Source organism: Ctenocephalides felis, unplaced genomic scaffold, assembly GCF_003426905.1.
Source record: "Ctenocephalides felis isolate EL2017-DRISC unplaced genomic scaffold, ASM342690v1 CF-g0.4_SCAFFOLD_03571, whole genome shotgun sequence".
Taxonomy (NCBI): domain Eukaryota; kingdom Metazoa; phylum Arthropoda; class Insecta; order Siphonaptera; family Pulicidae; genus Ctenocephalides; species Ctenocephalides felis.
Genome location: NW_020539725.1, coordinates 21,719,754 through 21,732,701, shown reverse-complemented (window position 1 = coordinate 21,732,701; position 12,948 = coordinate 21,719,754). Strand labels below are relative to the sequence as shown.

The 12,948-nt window shown below is 28.6% G+C and overlaps 1 protein-coding gene across 1 annotated transcript in view; it reads right to left on the bottom strand.

Annotated features, from left to right (window-relative positions):
* Window positions 1-628: 628 nt before the first annotated feature.
* The window catches only part of LOC113385798 (cAMP and cAMP-inhibited cGMP 3',5'-cyclic phosphodiesterase 10A-like), a 42,373-nt gene continuing 30,053 nt past the window's right edge, over window positions 629-12,948 (bottom strand). Inside the window, exons 9-15 of the mRNA XM_026623632.1 lie at window positions 11,506-11,624; window positions 9,582-9,819; window positions 7,620-7,775; window positions 4,617-4,895; window positions 2,104-2,274; window positions 1,909-1,958; window positions 629-746 (exon numbers count right to left, since the gene is read on the bottom strand). Of these exons, the coding sequence (XP_026479417.1) occupies window positions 629-746; window positions 1,909-1,958; window positions 2,104-2,274; window positions 4,617-4,895; window positions 7,620-7,775; window positions 9,582-9,819; window positions 11,506-11,624 (1,131 nt within the window). The remainder of the gene's footprint in view (window positions 747-1,908; window positions 1,959-2,103; window positions 2,275-4,616; window positions 4,896-7,619; window positions 7,776-9,581; window positions 9,820-11,505; window positions 11,625-12,948) is intronic.

Below are 12,948 nucleotides of genomic sequence, written 5' to 3'. Positions count from 1 at the left end.
TATATCTATTTACCTCTATTTTAACCGACATAAATAGTTTTGCAACTGTTACATGCGAGGCGAATGATAAATGATCCTCATTAAACTCTTTAATTGTTCTATGTCAACAACGTATGGTGAAGAAATATAATTGAATTTAATATAATATTTTAAACACTACACTATATGATCTTAAATATATGGGTAATTATGAAAATTTACCTTGATCATAAGGCTTTTTGGGTATCGCTTATTTTGTAATGATAATAGGTAGTACTACCCTAGTATAGGCTGGTCCGTGAGCTGTGTTAAACCACAACTCGATTCAGAGAAGAATGATGTGAGAGGTTTCCTATTACCATTTTACATCGCAGTGCCCAAAATGGGTTATTGTCAGTGGGAAACATATTTTTGATCTAAATTTTTAAGTGAAAATGGACATCGCTACTGCACGATGTCAGGGTGCCCGCACAAGGCGGTGCGTTCAACCGCTACGCCATGGAACACCTATAATTTTCGATACATATTAACAATTGTGTCTAAAATCTGTAATAATTTTATACGTCAAAGATAGTTGAAAATCATAATTTATTTAACAAAATCAAAATAAAATTCAAACAAATTATTCAATTTATATCGCAAATAAATATTACAATGTATCGTCGCCTTTAAGTGCTACTTTTTTCCTGGTAGGCACCGAATCATCAGGTTTCCATACTCTATGATTTCGTAGTTGTATTACTTCTCGCCATGATTCTTGCAAATCTCTGAATAGCAAGGAGAAAAAGTTATAAAATAATTTCACATTAGTTATGAATAAATAATATAGGCTAGCTAAGGTCTTGTTGTAACAGGTGTAAGTAGCAGCTTTTCAATAGGATCTGAAACGATGTTAAAGTATTTTTTGTCTTGGTTGAACGTGTAAATTATCCTGTATTATTTTGTCAAAGTTACTGTCCATCAAGACGACGCAATATACGGAACTGTGCAGGTCCGACATTTTTTACATATAATATAATATTGTGCTAGCATGAAACTTCAGTTTGCAATATTATTGACAAATTTTAAATTGCATGCATCTCAATTTGTTTCAAACTTATCAAGCCTTATGTAACAATTTCTGTGATTGCTAAATTGATTAAATAGTTACCTTGAATTATAAAAAAAGTACTCGTAAAATATGTTATGGGTGACACTATATATTGTACGCATATTAATTTAATTTGCGTTGATTTAAGATAAGGATTTCTCTTACAAAGGACACTATATAAATCATTGTATAACTCATTTTAGAAATTTGTTGATTTTCTTATAAAAGCTAGGTATAATGTATCTGAGGTATATGTCGTTCATTTGTCGCTACTACGGGGTAATATGTAACACTGAACTTTCTCTGAAAAATGATATGTTGTGACTGAGCATGATATGGAATGATTTTAATGGAATAACTTTCTCTAGAAAATGATATTTTGTGAAATAATGAGCAACATCTATTGAATTATTTTTACTTGATTCGTTAGAGAAATAGTTACAGCACCTATCGTTCGTTATTTTGTAAAAATATAATAATTGGATCTCAGGTAAGGATATTTTCAAACAAACTGTTACAACAAGTTTCTAGCTCCCTTAAATCTTATCTAATTCATTATTTAAATTTTCGATCTTTATGTTTATTTACTAAATATTCATTCAAAAATACAAAACATTAGAGTTCATTAGAGTTTAAATTTATAGTATATTTTTTATATTTAATATTTATAATTAATAATTAATTAAATATTTTAGTTATTGAACTTAACATCATTATATATAACTTATTTTTTTGTCTACAGTTCATTCATAATTTTACACATAATAATGCTATTATTCTTTTTCTATGAATAAAGTGCATTCATATTAAACGAGATAAAAAGTAATAAATGTATTTACATGTACATCAAAAGTACAACTTCTGACGTTGAATCATTTTTCATCAAAGTCTGGTAGCAAAATATGCAAGTAGAAATGCAATTTATAAAATCCTCGTCGCAATTTATAACAAAAGGGAAGACCAATTAAATCTGATCTCTTATAATATTCTAGTTTCAGACAAAGAAGTACATTTAAATTGAAATATGCACTCACTTTTGCAAGAGTATAGAGCGCTTCGCAGTTGGGAAAAATTGCAGCCAGTAATTCATTCGCCGGTTGACAAATAACATTAATAAACTGTATCTGATCTTGCGGTATCATGTGCTGCTTATCACGATCCATTAATGAAAGTGGAGATAAACCCATCTCTTTCTCGTTATCACCCTTTGACAAATTGGATTATTTCATATGAAAATATTCTATTTATTTTATAACTAAAAACTAAATTAAATCTAACAGAGTAATCGAATTCTAAAAAGTAACATACGTAATATATAATATTGTAATATATATGAAATACTTTATAATAAAATTGGTAGTGAAATATGTAAGTCGAAATCTTCAGAACAATACTTATATGACAATAAAAAACTGAACTAGTGGTGTATGACATCGTGCTTTCAGGCAAATTGTTGGAACTTCCCGTACCGTAACGAAATGTTCGAGAAATATTGAATGCTTTAAAATAGATTATTATAAATACTGTAACATTTACAAAGTTAAAGTTATTTATTTAAAGTATATAAGTGAGCTTTAAAACTTTAGCCAGAACTAAAATTGAAATCTGAATTATTTTTAATATACAAAAAAAGAAAAAAAAAATGACAAAAATCATTCAATTCGGATGCTTATTTCTCTCAAAAATGCCATTTTTTGTATATTTAGCTCTATATCTTCGAAATGGCTGGGCCTGCCTTTGCCAGAAACTAATAACTGTTTCTCCCAATCATTACTAATTGAATGTTTTTTTGAATCATTCAAATCGGATGCTCCGTTCTCTCAAAACCTCGATTTCTATTTTCTGCACTCTTTGCTTTTTATCTCCTTAACGGCTGGACCTGCCTTTGCCAAAAACTAATCGTCACATCTCCCTAACAATAAGAATCGAATGTTTGTCGAACCATTCAAATCGGTTGATCCGTGCGCCCGAAAGCGTGAATGAAAAAATGCAGACACAGAAAACACACACACAGTACATCCATTTTTTCTGAGGTATGCCAAAATATTCAGAAACCTTCAAAACGTCGAAAAATGCAAAGAACTTCATTTTTATTTTTGGCCCATTACTATACTACCTACGCGAAGTTAAAAAGAAATTATGTCTAATATATAAAATTTCCATGTCACAATGTTAGGTGCCGTACTTCTCCAAAGCGGTTTTACTAATTTTTACTAAATTTTATAATCGTGATCACTATGACTGAGAATCGGCCACCATCAAGATTTTTTTTTAGTTTGTGGACCTTTTTTATTCATTTTTTTATAATTTGAAATTTGAAGTAATAAATTGTTGTCGGCACATTTGGATATTTATTTGGGTTATTATATTACCGCCTCCCTTTTTATTACCTTCCAGTTATCGTCCAAAAATCGAAATTGAAAATTTTTACATTTCTTCACGTTTTGAAGATTTCTGAACATTTTGGTATGCCTCAGAAAAAAATTATGTGTGTGTGTATGCATGGATACAATTTTTCGTCCATGTTTTCGGGTAGGTACACGGATCAAACGATTTGAATAGTTCAAAAAACATTCTATTACTATAGATAGGGAGATGTGCTGATTATTTTTTGGCAAAGGCAGGTCCAAATATTTATGATAATTGTAAAAGACCCATACTGAAATGCACAAAATAGTAAATTATCTAAATAATTTCTATCTAATAATTGCTAAAGCTCTATGATCTGAATTTATTCGATAAATCAGTTTTCATTGTGTTTGTATTTGTATTGGGTTAATAGAGGTAATCTGCAGTTAATGAGCATTATGTGCAGATTTAATTTCTAGCTGATTCAGCTGATTCAGATTCAGATAGTGGAAATCTACAATTTCCACAATGATGCTAAATCACCTTGAAGAATTATTGGGTCATACAATACATTACGTTATCTGACTGTTTATTTTTGAATTTCGATAGTTTGTTGGAATAAAATTATAACATTTTAAGAAGAAAGTTTAAACCAGCTAAATAAGTATATTTACAAAAACAAACAAAAAATTAACTAGTTATAATCCAAACCCAACTGTGTTTCATATTAAATTTAAGAACACTATTTAGCACAAATAATATTTATATTTTCATATCACCCAGACATTTATAGTATTAAATATTTAATAAAACACAAATGAAGACAAAAATTTAAAAATGAAAATGTTTTTAATACTTGCACTAAAATTAGATCGGAATATTAGTTAGACTACATATTATATTTTAATTATTTAGCCAGTCTAAAGCGCAATATGTGTGGATTAAACGTAACTTACAAAATTAATATAATAAACAATTTTGATTATGAACGCAGAAAGCTTATACCAAAGCCATAGCTTATCTCATGATTTAATATTAAATGGACTAACATGACACATAGTATCATAATATTAAAGATTTATGCATTACATCACAAACAAAAAACGCTAACCGCCATTGTTAGTTAAATTAGAAAAGAATTGAAAAAAGTACAAAATTCAATCTGTTGATACTTTATATTATTTCTGTATCTACATACCTGATTGAAAAATTCTTTCATAAGATTTTCGCAAACTCTCTTAGCAGATTTATATGGCTTGGAATTACCAGACAGATCGCAGCATGTCATCATCGTACTTTTCAAAAGCACTTTGTGACTTTGATTCTCGAATTCGAATGTCCCGCTTTTTAGAATGTTCAGAAGGCGCGCTCGGGCACGGAAGTGGGATAGAAGGTCGGTCGATAGTATGTTTTCGGCTATTTCTTGTTTCAAATATACGTAATGTTCTTTGGGAAGTTGATCGAAAATTCCACTGATCTGTAATAAATCAAAATATTAAAATTCATATTTACATATTTGTATTAATTTAATAATAATTAGTAACATAGTAACACATTTATACATTAAATTATTCATTGTTCATTAATTTTTGACTTTCTGAAGTAGAAATTTGTTTTTGCCAAAAAACTGAAGAAAATTTTTATAGTCTCTTTATGTTTTAAGTTATTTTCAATCGCTTGACGCCCAAATTGTACAAAGGATGTTCGTTTATGAGTGATGTGAGCTAAAATTTGACCTTTAGTTTCATTAAAAAAATCTACACTGATTTCAAAACTTTAAAACCATTTGATGAAACTTTCGGCAGTTCTATTTGGTACAGACTCGAGTTGATAAGTTCGTGAGACGATCGACCAAGCTATTTCCTTAAAACTTGCAAAAAACTACAAAAAAAACACGTGGTGAAAACACCACGTTTTCGCAAAAAATCCTGACCTAATTTTAAAAGTTTGAAAACTGTTTTGAAGACATCATTTGCTAATTAGGTTTTGTTAAAGATCGGCAGAACCGTTTCCTTGTACTTAACTGTTGAAAATGTTTTGCCGTGATTCATTATGATAGAGTTTACTATACTCAAAATATTGTAAAATATAATAAACTTACAAAAGTAGTTTAATAATAACAATCCATCAATTTTTGGAATCAATAAGAGATGAATTGACAAACACCCAAAAACGAAAAATTCCCAATGAACTCATAAATATATAAAAAAAATAAATAAATAAAAATAACCATTTGTAAACGATTTTATTATTTTATCATATCTAGTATTGTTATTTAGTTATATTTATTGTTATTTGCCATTTATTATTTTTATTCTACTTTATTCCTTTTCTAGTATTACTTTTATTCGCAAATTTTATGCATTTAATTTATTAAATTTATTATGATTATTATTAACATCCAGAAGGAGAAGTTTAAGTTTTTATCAAAAAATCCGATTCGATAATTTTATGTTTTCTCGACGTTTCAAGCCCTTCTGAATCGAATGAGACCAAATTTGGAAAAAGTATGTGTGTGTTTGTGTATGTGTGTGTGTGAACAGATTTTTTGCCGTAAATCGACGTTTTCTCACAAACGGCTGGACCGATCTCAAAAATTTAAAAGCCATTCGATCTATCGCGATGAGGGCTAGCGTTCATAAATTTTGCGCGACAATCAGCCAAGCCGTTTCTTTGTCTTCATCCACGTTTTAGCCCGCAGTTCTGAATCGATTTTGAAAATTCAAAAACCGTTTGAAAGATATTGGTTGGGAATCGTGCTTATGAGTTCTTGGTAGAGTTCGGCTGGGCCATTCTCTTGTAATAAACTGTTGAAATTTTTTTTTCAAGGATTTTTATTATTATTTTTAATAATAGATACCACAGTCATCTAGACTGTGATCATACTAAAATATTACAACCTTACGACAACTCGTTTAGCTTTAAAAATTCGTCAAAGTTGGCAAAAATTGGCATCGTTTTATTGGCATTTGTCAAAATTAGACCTCTCATCGACGTTTGCTCAAAAACACCTGAACCGATTTCAGAAATTTAAAAACCATTTGATGTGTCTCAATGAGGACTATCGCTTGTCAGTTTTGTGCGACGATCGGCCGAGCCGTTCTTTTGAAATTTGGCAAAAAGTGTTGTTTCGTCCGGATTTAAGCTCATACTACCAAATCGATTTTAGAAAATCAAAAACTGTTTGAAAGATATTAGTTGGGAATGATACTGATTAGTTTTAGGTGAAAATCTATCGACCAGTTTTCTTGTAATTCGTTGTTGAAACAAAATTTGAGCCGATTTTTATAAAACCTTTTTTGATGATATATATCATGGTCTTATATAACTTATTAAAATATTACGGCTTTACGACAAGTAGTTTAATTTTAAAAATTCATCAAAGTTTGAGAAAATTAGTAGTTTTTTTGACGTTTGTTAGAATTAAAATTAGATGATTTAGAGTACATGGTCTTAATAAACGTACTAAACCATTAAAGTCCTACGGAAACTGGTTCAATTATAAAAACCATTAATTTTTGAAAATTTGCTTTTATAACTTACTCCGAGTTAACATATTCATTCGTTTTAAATGATGTGTTATAATGTGCAATCCACTTGGAATACTTTTAATCATGAATTAATTTATTTTTATTGATTAATTTGATTAATTACACATATCGGAAAGTTCATGTAACTTGCCTCAAGGCAAAATACCAATATCAACTAGTTTACATATAGATAAACAAGTATAAACACTTATCGATACAATTTTACAAGTTGTAAGCCTTAATTCTTACTGCTTAAGTGAATATTGGGCAGTTTTTTGCAAATAGCTTTGAGGCAAAGTTATTGAACTAGGTGTTAGTTATACCTAGTTTACATAAATTTTTTGGTTTGTACATTTTATATTGTATATATTAAATACTATTTAACTAGCAAACGTATGATAATGTTATATTATACATTTCTCATTAAAATTATTTATAATTTAACCTTTTCCATTCGGATGCCGCCGACATATATTTGCAAGTGTAGTAATTTTATTTACGTTAAAAGTGCATATATATTGATGCATACAATGTATTAAAATTGATCATTTCCTTCGAGAATGATCTGTGATATATGATGTGTTAAAGTTTTTATGGAAAACCAATTTTCTACCGCTATATTATTATATCTACGTTTGCTGAGCATAAAGTCAAATTAAATTGAAACTCACATCTATTATAATCATGGCAATGAATACGTGATGGTGTTCCATTGTGGCTTCACCGTACAACTGATATAGTGGATCATTTGATAATTGCATGTAACTATTTGTAAATCCTCGATGATCAGCATCATGGCATATAGCAGCAAATATTAGACCCATAGCCTGTGAATAGTATTTTGGTAAAATGTAATATCAACTATTATGATGAGCGATTAGAAGATAAATTAGTAATGCACACACATATGCAGGATAAACCAGAACGGGGGTGGCAGTATTGAATGGACCTAAAAAAAATCTCAAATTGTTTGGAAATTATGAGTTTTTAAATGCAACTATGAGTTTTGGCCAAAATGTGACAATTTTAGTTTTTTCAAACTGTCCATCCGTAACCATAAACATTCGCAGGTTCATAGTAAAAATAATTGCCACGAGTTTTCAACAGTTGAGACTTTTTCTTAAATATATAATAAACTTCTGATCGAAATCAAGATGACCAGTGATGGCAATAACTTCAAATATATATATATATATATATATATATATATATATATATATATATTATAAATAAATCGAAGACGAAAGAGATTAAAGAGATATTTAAAGATATTTTTATACATAAATGTGGTATGAAATAGACATAAATAATATGTATATATATAAAATATTAAAATTGTTTAATAATCTCTTATTACGATGTAAATATATAAAAACTATTGAAATCTTAAGTTTTTCATACATTAAAATATATTAGTCACAAGCTTATACGGCGAATGAATATAATCAATAATAATTATTGTTTTTATTCGTCGCGTTGGATTTTTTATTATGGCTAATGAATATACTTATATATACTAGATATAATTAAATTTTGGTTTCAAATAAATATCTCCATAAGTATATACTGTATTTGTCGAGACGTGCGATAACGACTAGCCTTATGTTCGCTCGTCGCTCTTGCAAAGCGACTTTATATGGGTTCACTAGCGCGTGTACTAGCTTAAGTTTTTCCAACTTTTCACCACGAAGTTCCACCTACATTTAAATGAATTTTTGAATAACAGAAGAAAAATGTACAGGCTTTCGAATGATGCTAATTTAAAAGTAGTCCAAAGAGCCGCACTGGTTCTTGGAATGGAAAATGAAAAATCATTTTCACCCTTGCACACACTAACAAATAATTTTTTCACATTATTTGTCATGAACAACATAGACAAGATCAGTATAAATAGAATGACGTTAACACTTTTTCGATATATCTGATATTTCCGACAAAAGGTGAGTGTGAAAAAAAGGACCACATGTTTTCACTGATATCTCGGCCAAATGATGACCTACGGATTTGAAATTTGGTATTTTGAATTTTCTCGAAAATACTTATAAAATGGTATCAAAATCATCCATATGGCAGATTGGGGCCGATTTTGTATGGAAACACGCCCATACCCTTTATTATTAAAGGTTAATCCGCAGAATAAATTGTACTTTCCCACATGCTACATTTGCATTAAAAAAAAACAGACCGAAAAATGTCAATTTTTTCCAATAATAAACTTATAAATAATTCGGAAAAGTTTTATAATAGTACAGTACAACGGAATTTTGTATTTCAATGCTCTGCTAAATATAATGGTTTGTACCGAGTTCTTTATAAGAAAACGAATATATTGGAATACATCATGCGGTTTATTATATATATATATATATATATATATATATATATATATATATATATGAGTGAGTTCTTGAGGGCGATACATCAAACAAAGAAATTTTTCTTTGTTTGATGTATCGCCCTCAAGAACTCACTCATATATTTCAACATCAAAATTAACTACTAAATCATATATATATATATATATATATATATATATATATATATATATATATATATATGGAATGATGTTATAAAATTATCTTATCAGTTCATTAAATTCAGAATATTTTTCTATAAAATAATTATTCTCTTACCTCAAGATCCGTAAATATTTCCGAATTCCGCAAAAGTATCGCATACATACAGTGTGTAACGTTAAATGCATGCTCATAGTTATGATACGCATTGTCACGATAGGATTTCCGGGTCATAATTAAGAAATTGGCCATGACGTTCATGTCGGGAAACCGATCACCACATATCGATACTATCATGTAATACATCAGTTGGGACATTTGAGCCATGTGATCAGGATACACGTACCAGGAGAATCTGACCAACAAGATATATATCGAAACCAATTACATAAGGATAACATTTAGTATATTATTAGTGCTTATATATTTAGTATATGTAATATGTAATTAGCAATATTTTTTACAATATTTTAGAGTTTGTACTTACAATTAGATGAGTATTTTACTTTAAAAGAGTCACTTTTTTAAAAGAGCCACTTTTCTATTCTTGTCTAATAATTTTAAAATTTTCATTATATTCTAAATTCTTATAAGCAAGTAAAGGACTAAAACTGTCAAAGAAATTTAATAGAATTAGGAATTATAATTAGTGAAATATAATACTACTTTAGTTTTTCTAAGCTTGCAGTTTTCTTCATTTTTCATTTTGATGTTTTGATAAACCTATTAGATTCATCACCATTTATCATTACCACTTTTACAGAAATTTTACTACTATTTTGATTATTATGTTATGCGGTTTCATTGTTTTTATAATTTTTAAAATAATAATCTTATTAAAAATATTATAATATATAATTAATATTAACAGGGTAGTAGTATAGTAGATATAGTATATTGTCGATGTAAGTGTGGTCAAGTTGAATTGCGTCTAATTCAAATGTTTGATTTTGTCTGACGCCTAGTATAATATAGGACCAGAATATATAGCTATCAAAGATGATATGTGAAATGATAACTGATATACTACATATAATTGGTCGAACCCCAAGACATTACACTACATGGGATGCTAGTCATCATATGTTTTCCGTTGTATATAGTGCTCAAACAAAGAAGGGACGTCACTTGCTGAGCGAGCGTTGCCGACAAAAGCAGAACTCTCCCGATTGATTAAATGTTATATGTCATATATTACGGCCTAGCATAGACCTTATAATATATAAACCGATTTAACAGGTGGATTCGACTTTATGTACAATTATTTCATAGGGGAAATATTATTAATATTATATTAATATCATTTCTTACAAAATTATCGGCTATAATTGCCATTATATTATTGAACATATAACAGATAAACCATCACAGATAATATTTGAATTCAATTAACTAATATGATAAGTATTATTAATATCATTTTTTTACAAAACTATCAGTCATAACAATTGACATTCAATCAATCAAAAAAGTCCGCGATTATTTCAACTCCGGAGATGACTTCTTACGACAATTTCTAAACAAAGTTTGTATGCAGTGCGATTTTCATGAAAAATGAGGCCTTAAAAATGTATTTCAAAACAGAAGTTGTATTATTTATCTTATTTATAATTATTGTATTTCAATAAATATTAAGCCTGATTATGATAAATCAAAAGAAATAACGTTGTTCAACCTAATAATTAAAATACATAACATTGGTTGAGTCATGTAGTTATTACTTTATAGAGCCTTTCTAAATTTAAAAACTAGACAATGGAACTTTTTGCTGTCCTTTTTTACCCCGCCTATGGAACCGAGTGACAAATTTTAAAAAAAAGTTGTAGAAATATATTATAATATGGGAGTTTTACTAAACATATTCAGATAGTTGTTAGTTGTTGTGATAAAATTGGTTGGGTTTTCACAAAATAATTAGTCAAAATCAAATGGAACCTTTGAGTCCTTCAACTTGGAGATCGCATTTTTATATAACTTTAAAAATGTCTAATTATATTTTAATGTAATCCTAAGCTTATAACATAAAATCTTTTATACTTACTCATCAAAACCATTTGGTGGTTCACTAAGATATGGATGAGTTAAAAATGGACGTACTTCGGCTATAGTTGGTCTCATATGGAAAGATAACAGATCTCGATATACATTGCATTTTTTCTCCTGCAATTTAGAAAATTTCTGAGGTTATTGAAAAGTGAAAATATAGATCAGTTATAATTATAATATTCAAATTATATAATTATATTATATAATAAATATTGATAATTTTTTTTATTATAAGCATAAAAGATTTTACCAAAACCATTTTCAATAAGCAATCAACTATAAGCAAAATTATTAAAATTTATTATTCAATTTTAAATTTTATTATTTTTACTCTAAATTTTGTCATAATATTCATGAATAAAAATTTGATGATTATCAAAATTTAATTTAAACAAACAATAAATTGATAAAATTCGTAAAATGGGAATCTTTCCATACTCGTACAATATGTTCTTAGAAACTATAAAATAGTTTTGTTATTTTTATTTATATTTACAAATAATTTACAAGGATTTTAAACTTATTCAGTAATTTGCTTCATACCATAAAAACCGCCTTAACTTCTAAAATTGATCTACAATATTGATTTATTACATTCGAAAATGTACTTTAAGTTGTACAATAACTTGTCTGGATGTGTTATCGGTTAAAACGTTTTAACAAAGACGGAAATGTGATACATAAGTCGAAGTATATTCCAGATGAAAGGTTTTATGGGGAAATGTAAGAGCATTTTATATTATGTATCTGTGAAAGTCCACAGTGATGTCAGAAGAATACAGGATTGCAGTTTAAATTCCCTTAGGATATAATATGAACTGGACAGTGTAAAAATAAAATAAAATCTGCACGACATCGTAAAGATGATATGGATTTATGGGTATGCATCGGTTCAAGCTTTATTAAGTATGGTATAAAAACAACTTTATATGAGGTAAATAAAAATTTCGATTTTTTCAGACGTTATAAAGTTCAGTCGTAAACATGAATGATACACTATAATTTTGTTATTCATATAACATGCTTAAAAACCACTTTATAAAAATTGCGTTTGAAGTTGTGTAAACAAGGATTTCCTAAGAATGATATCATATATCCAATTTTTAGAGTGAACCTTCTTTAGGTGCGACTAGGGTGTAAATCCGTACAAATGCAACGGAAGTCCGTTACGCCCGAACTGTTCGTCATTCGCTCTTGATGAGATCATTTCAATACGGATCGATTGTGATTATTCGTCGTGTATGTGAATACAGATCTGTCGTTGTATGTGTACCCGGCATCAACAAGGAAATCGGCATTGATAAATAAACATTTTAAAGTTACATCGTAGTACAAATCTTGATTTAAAGAAAAATGCGTAAATCAGAAGAATATTTAAACCTGTTCCTTGAAAATAATAAAACAAATTAAACGTTTGGGCCGTCAGCAAAAAAGTAAA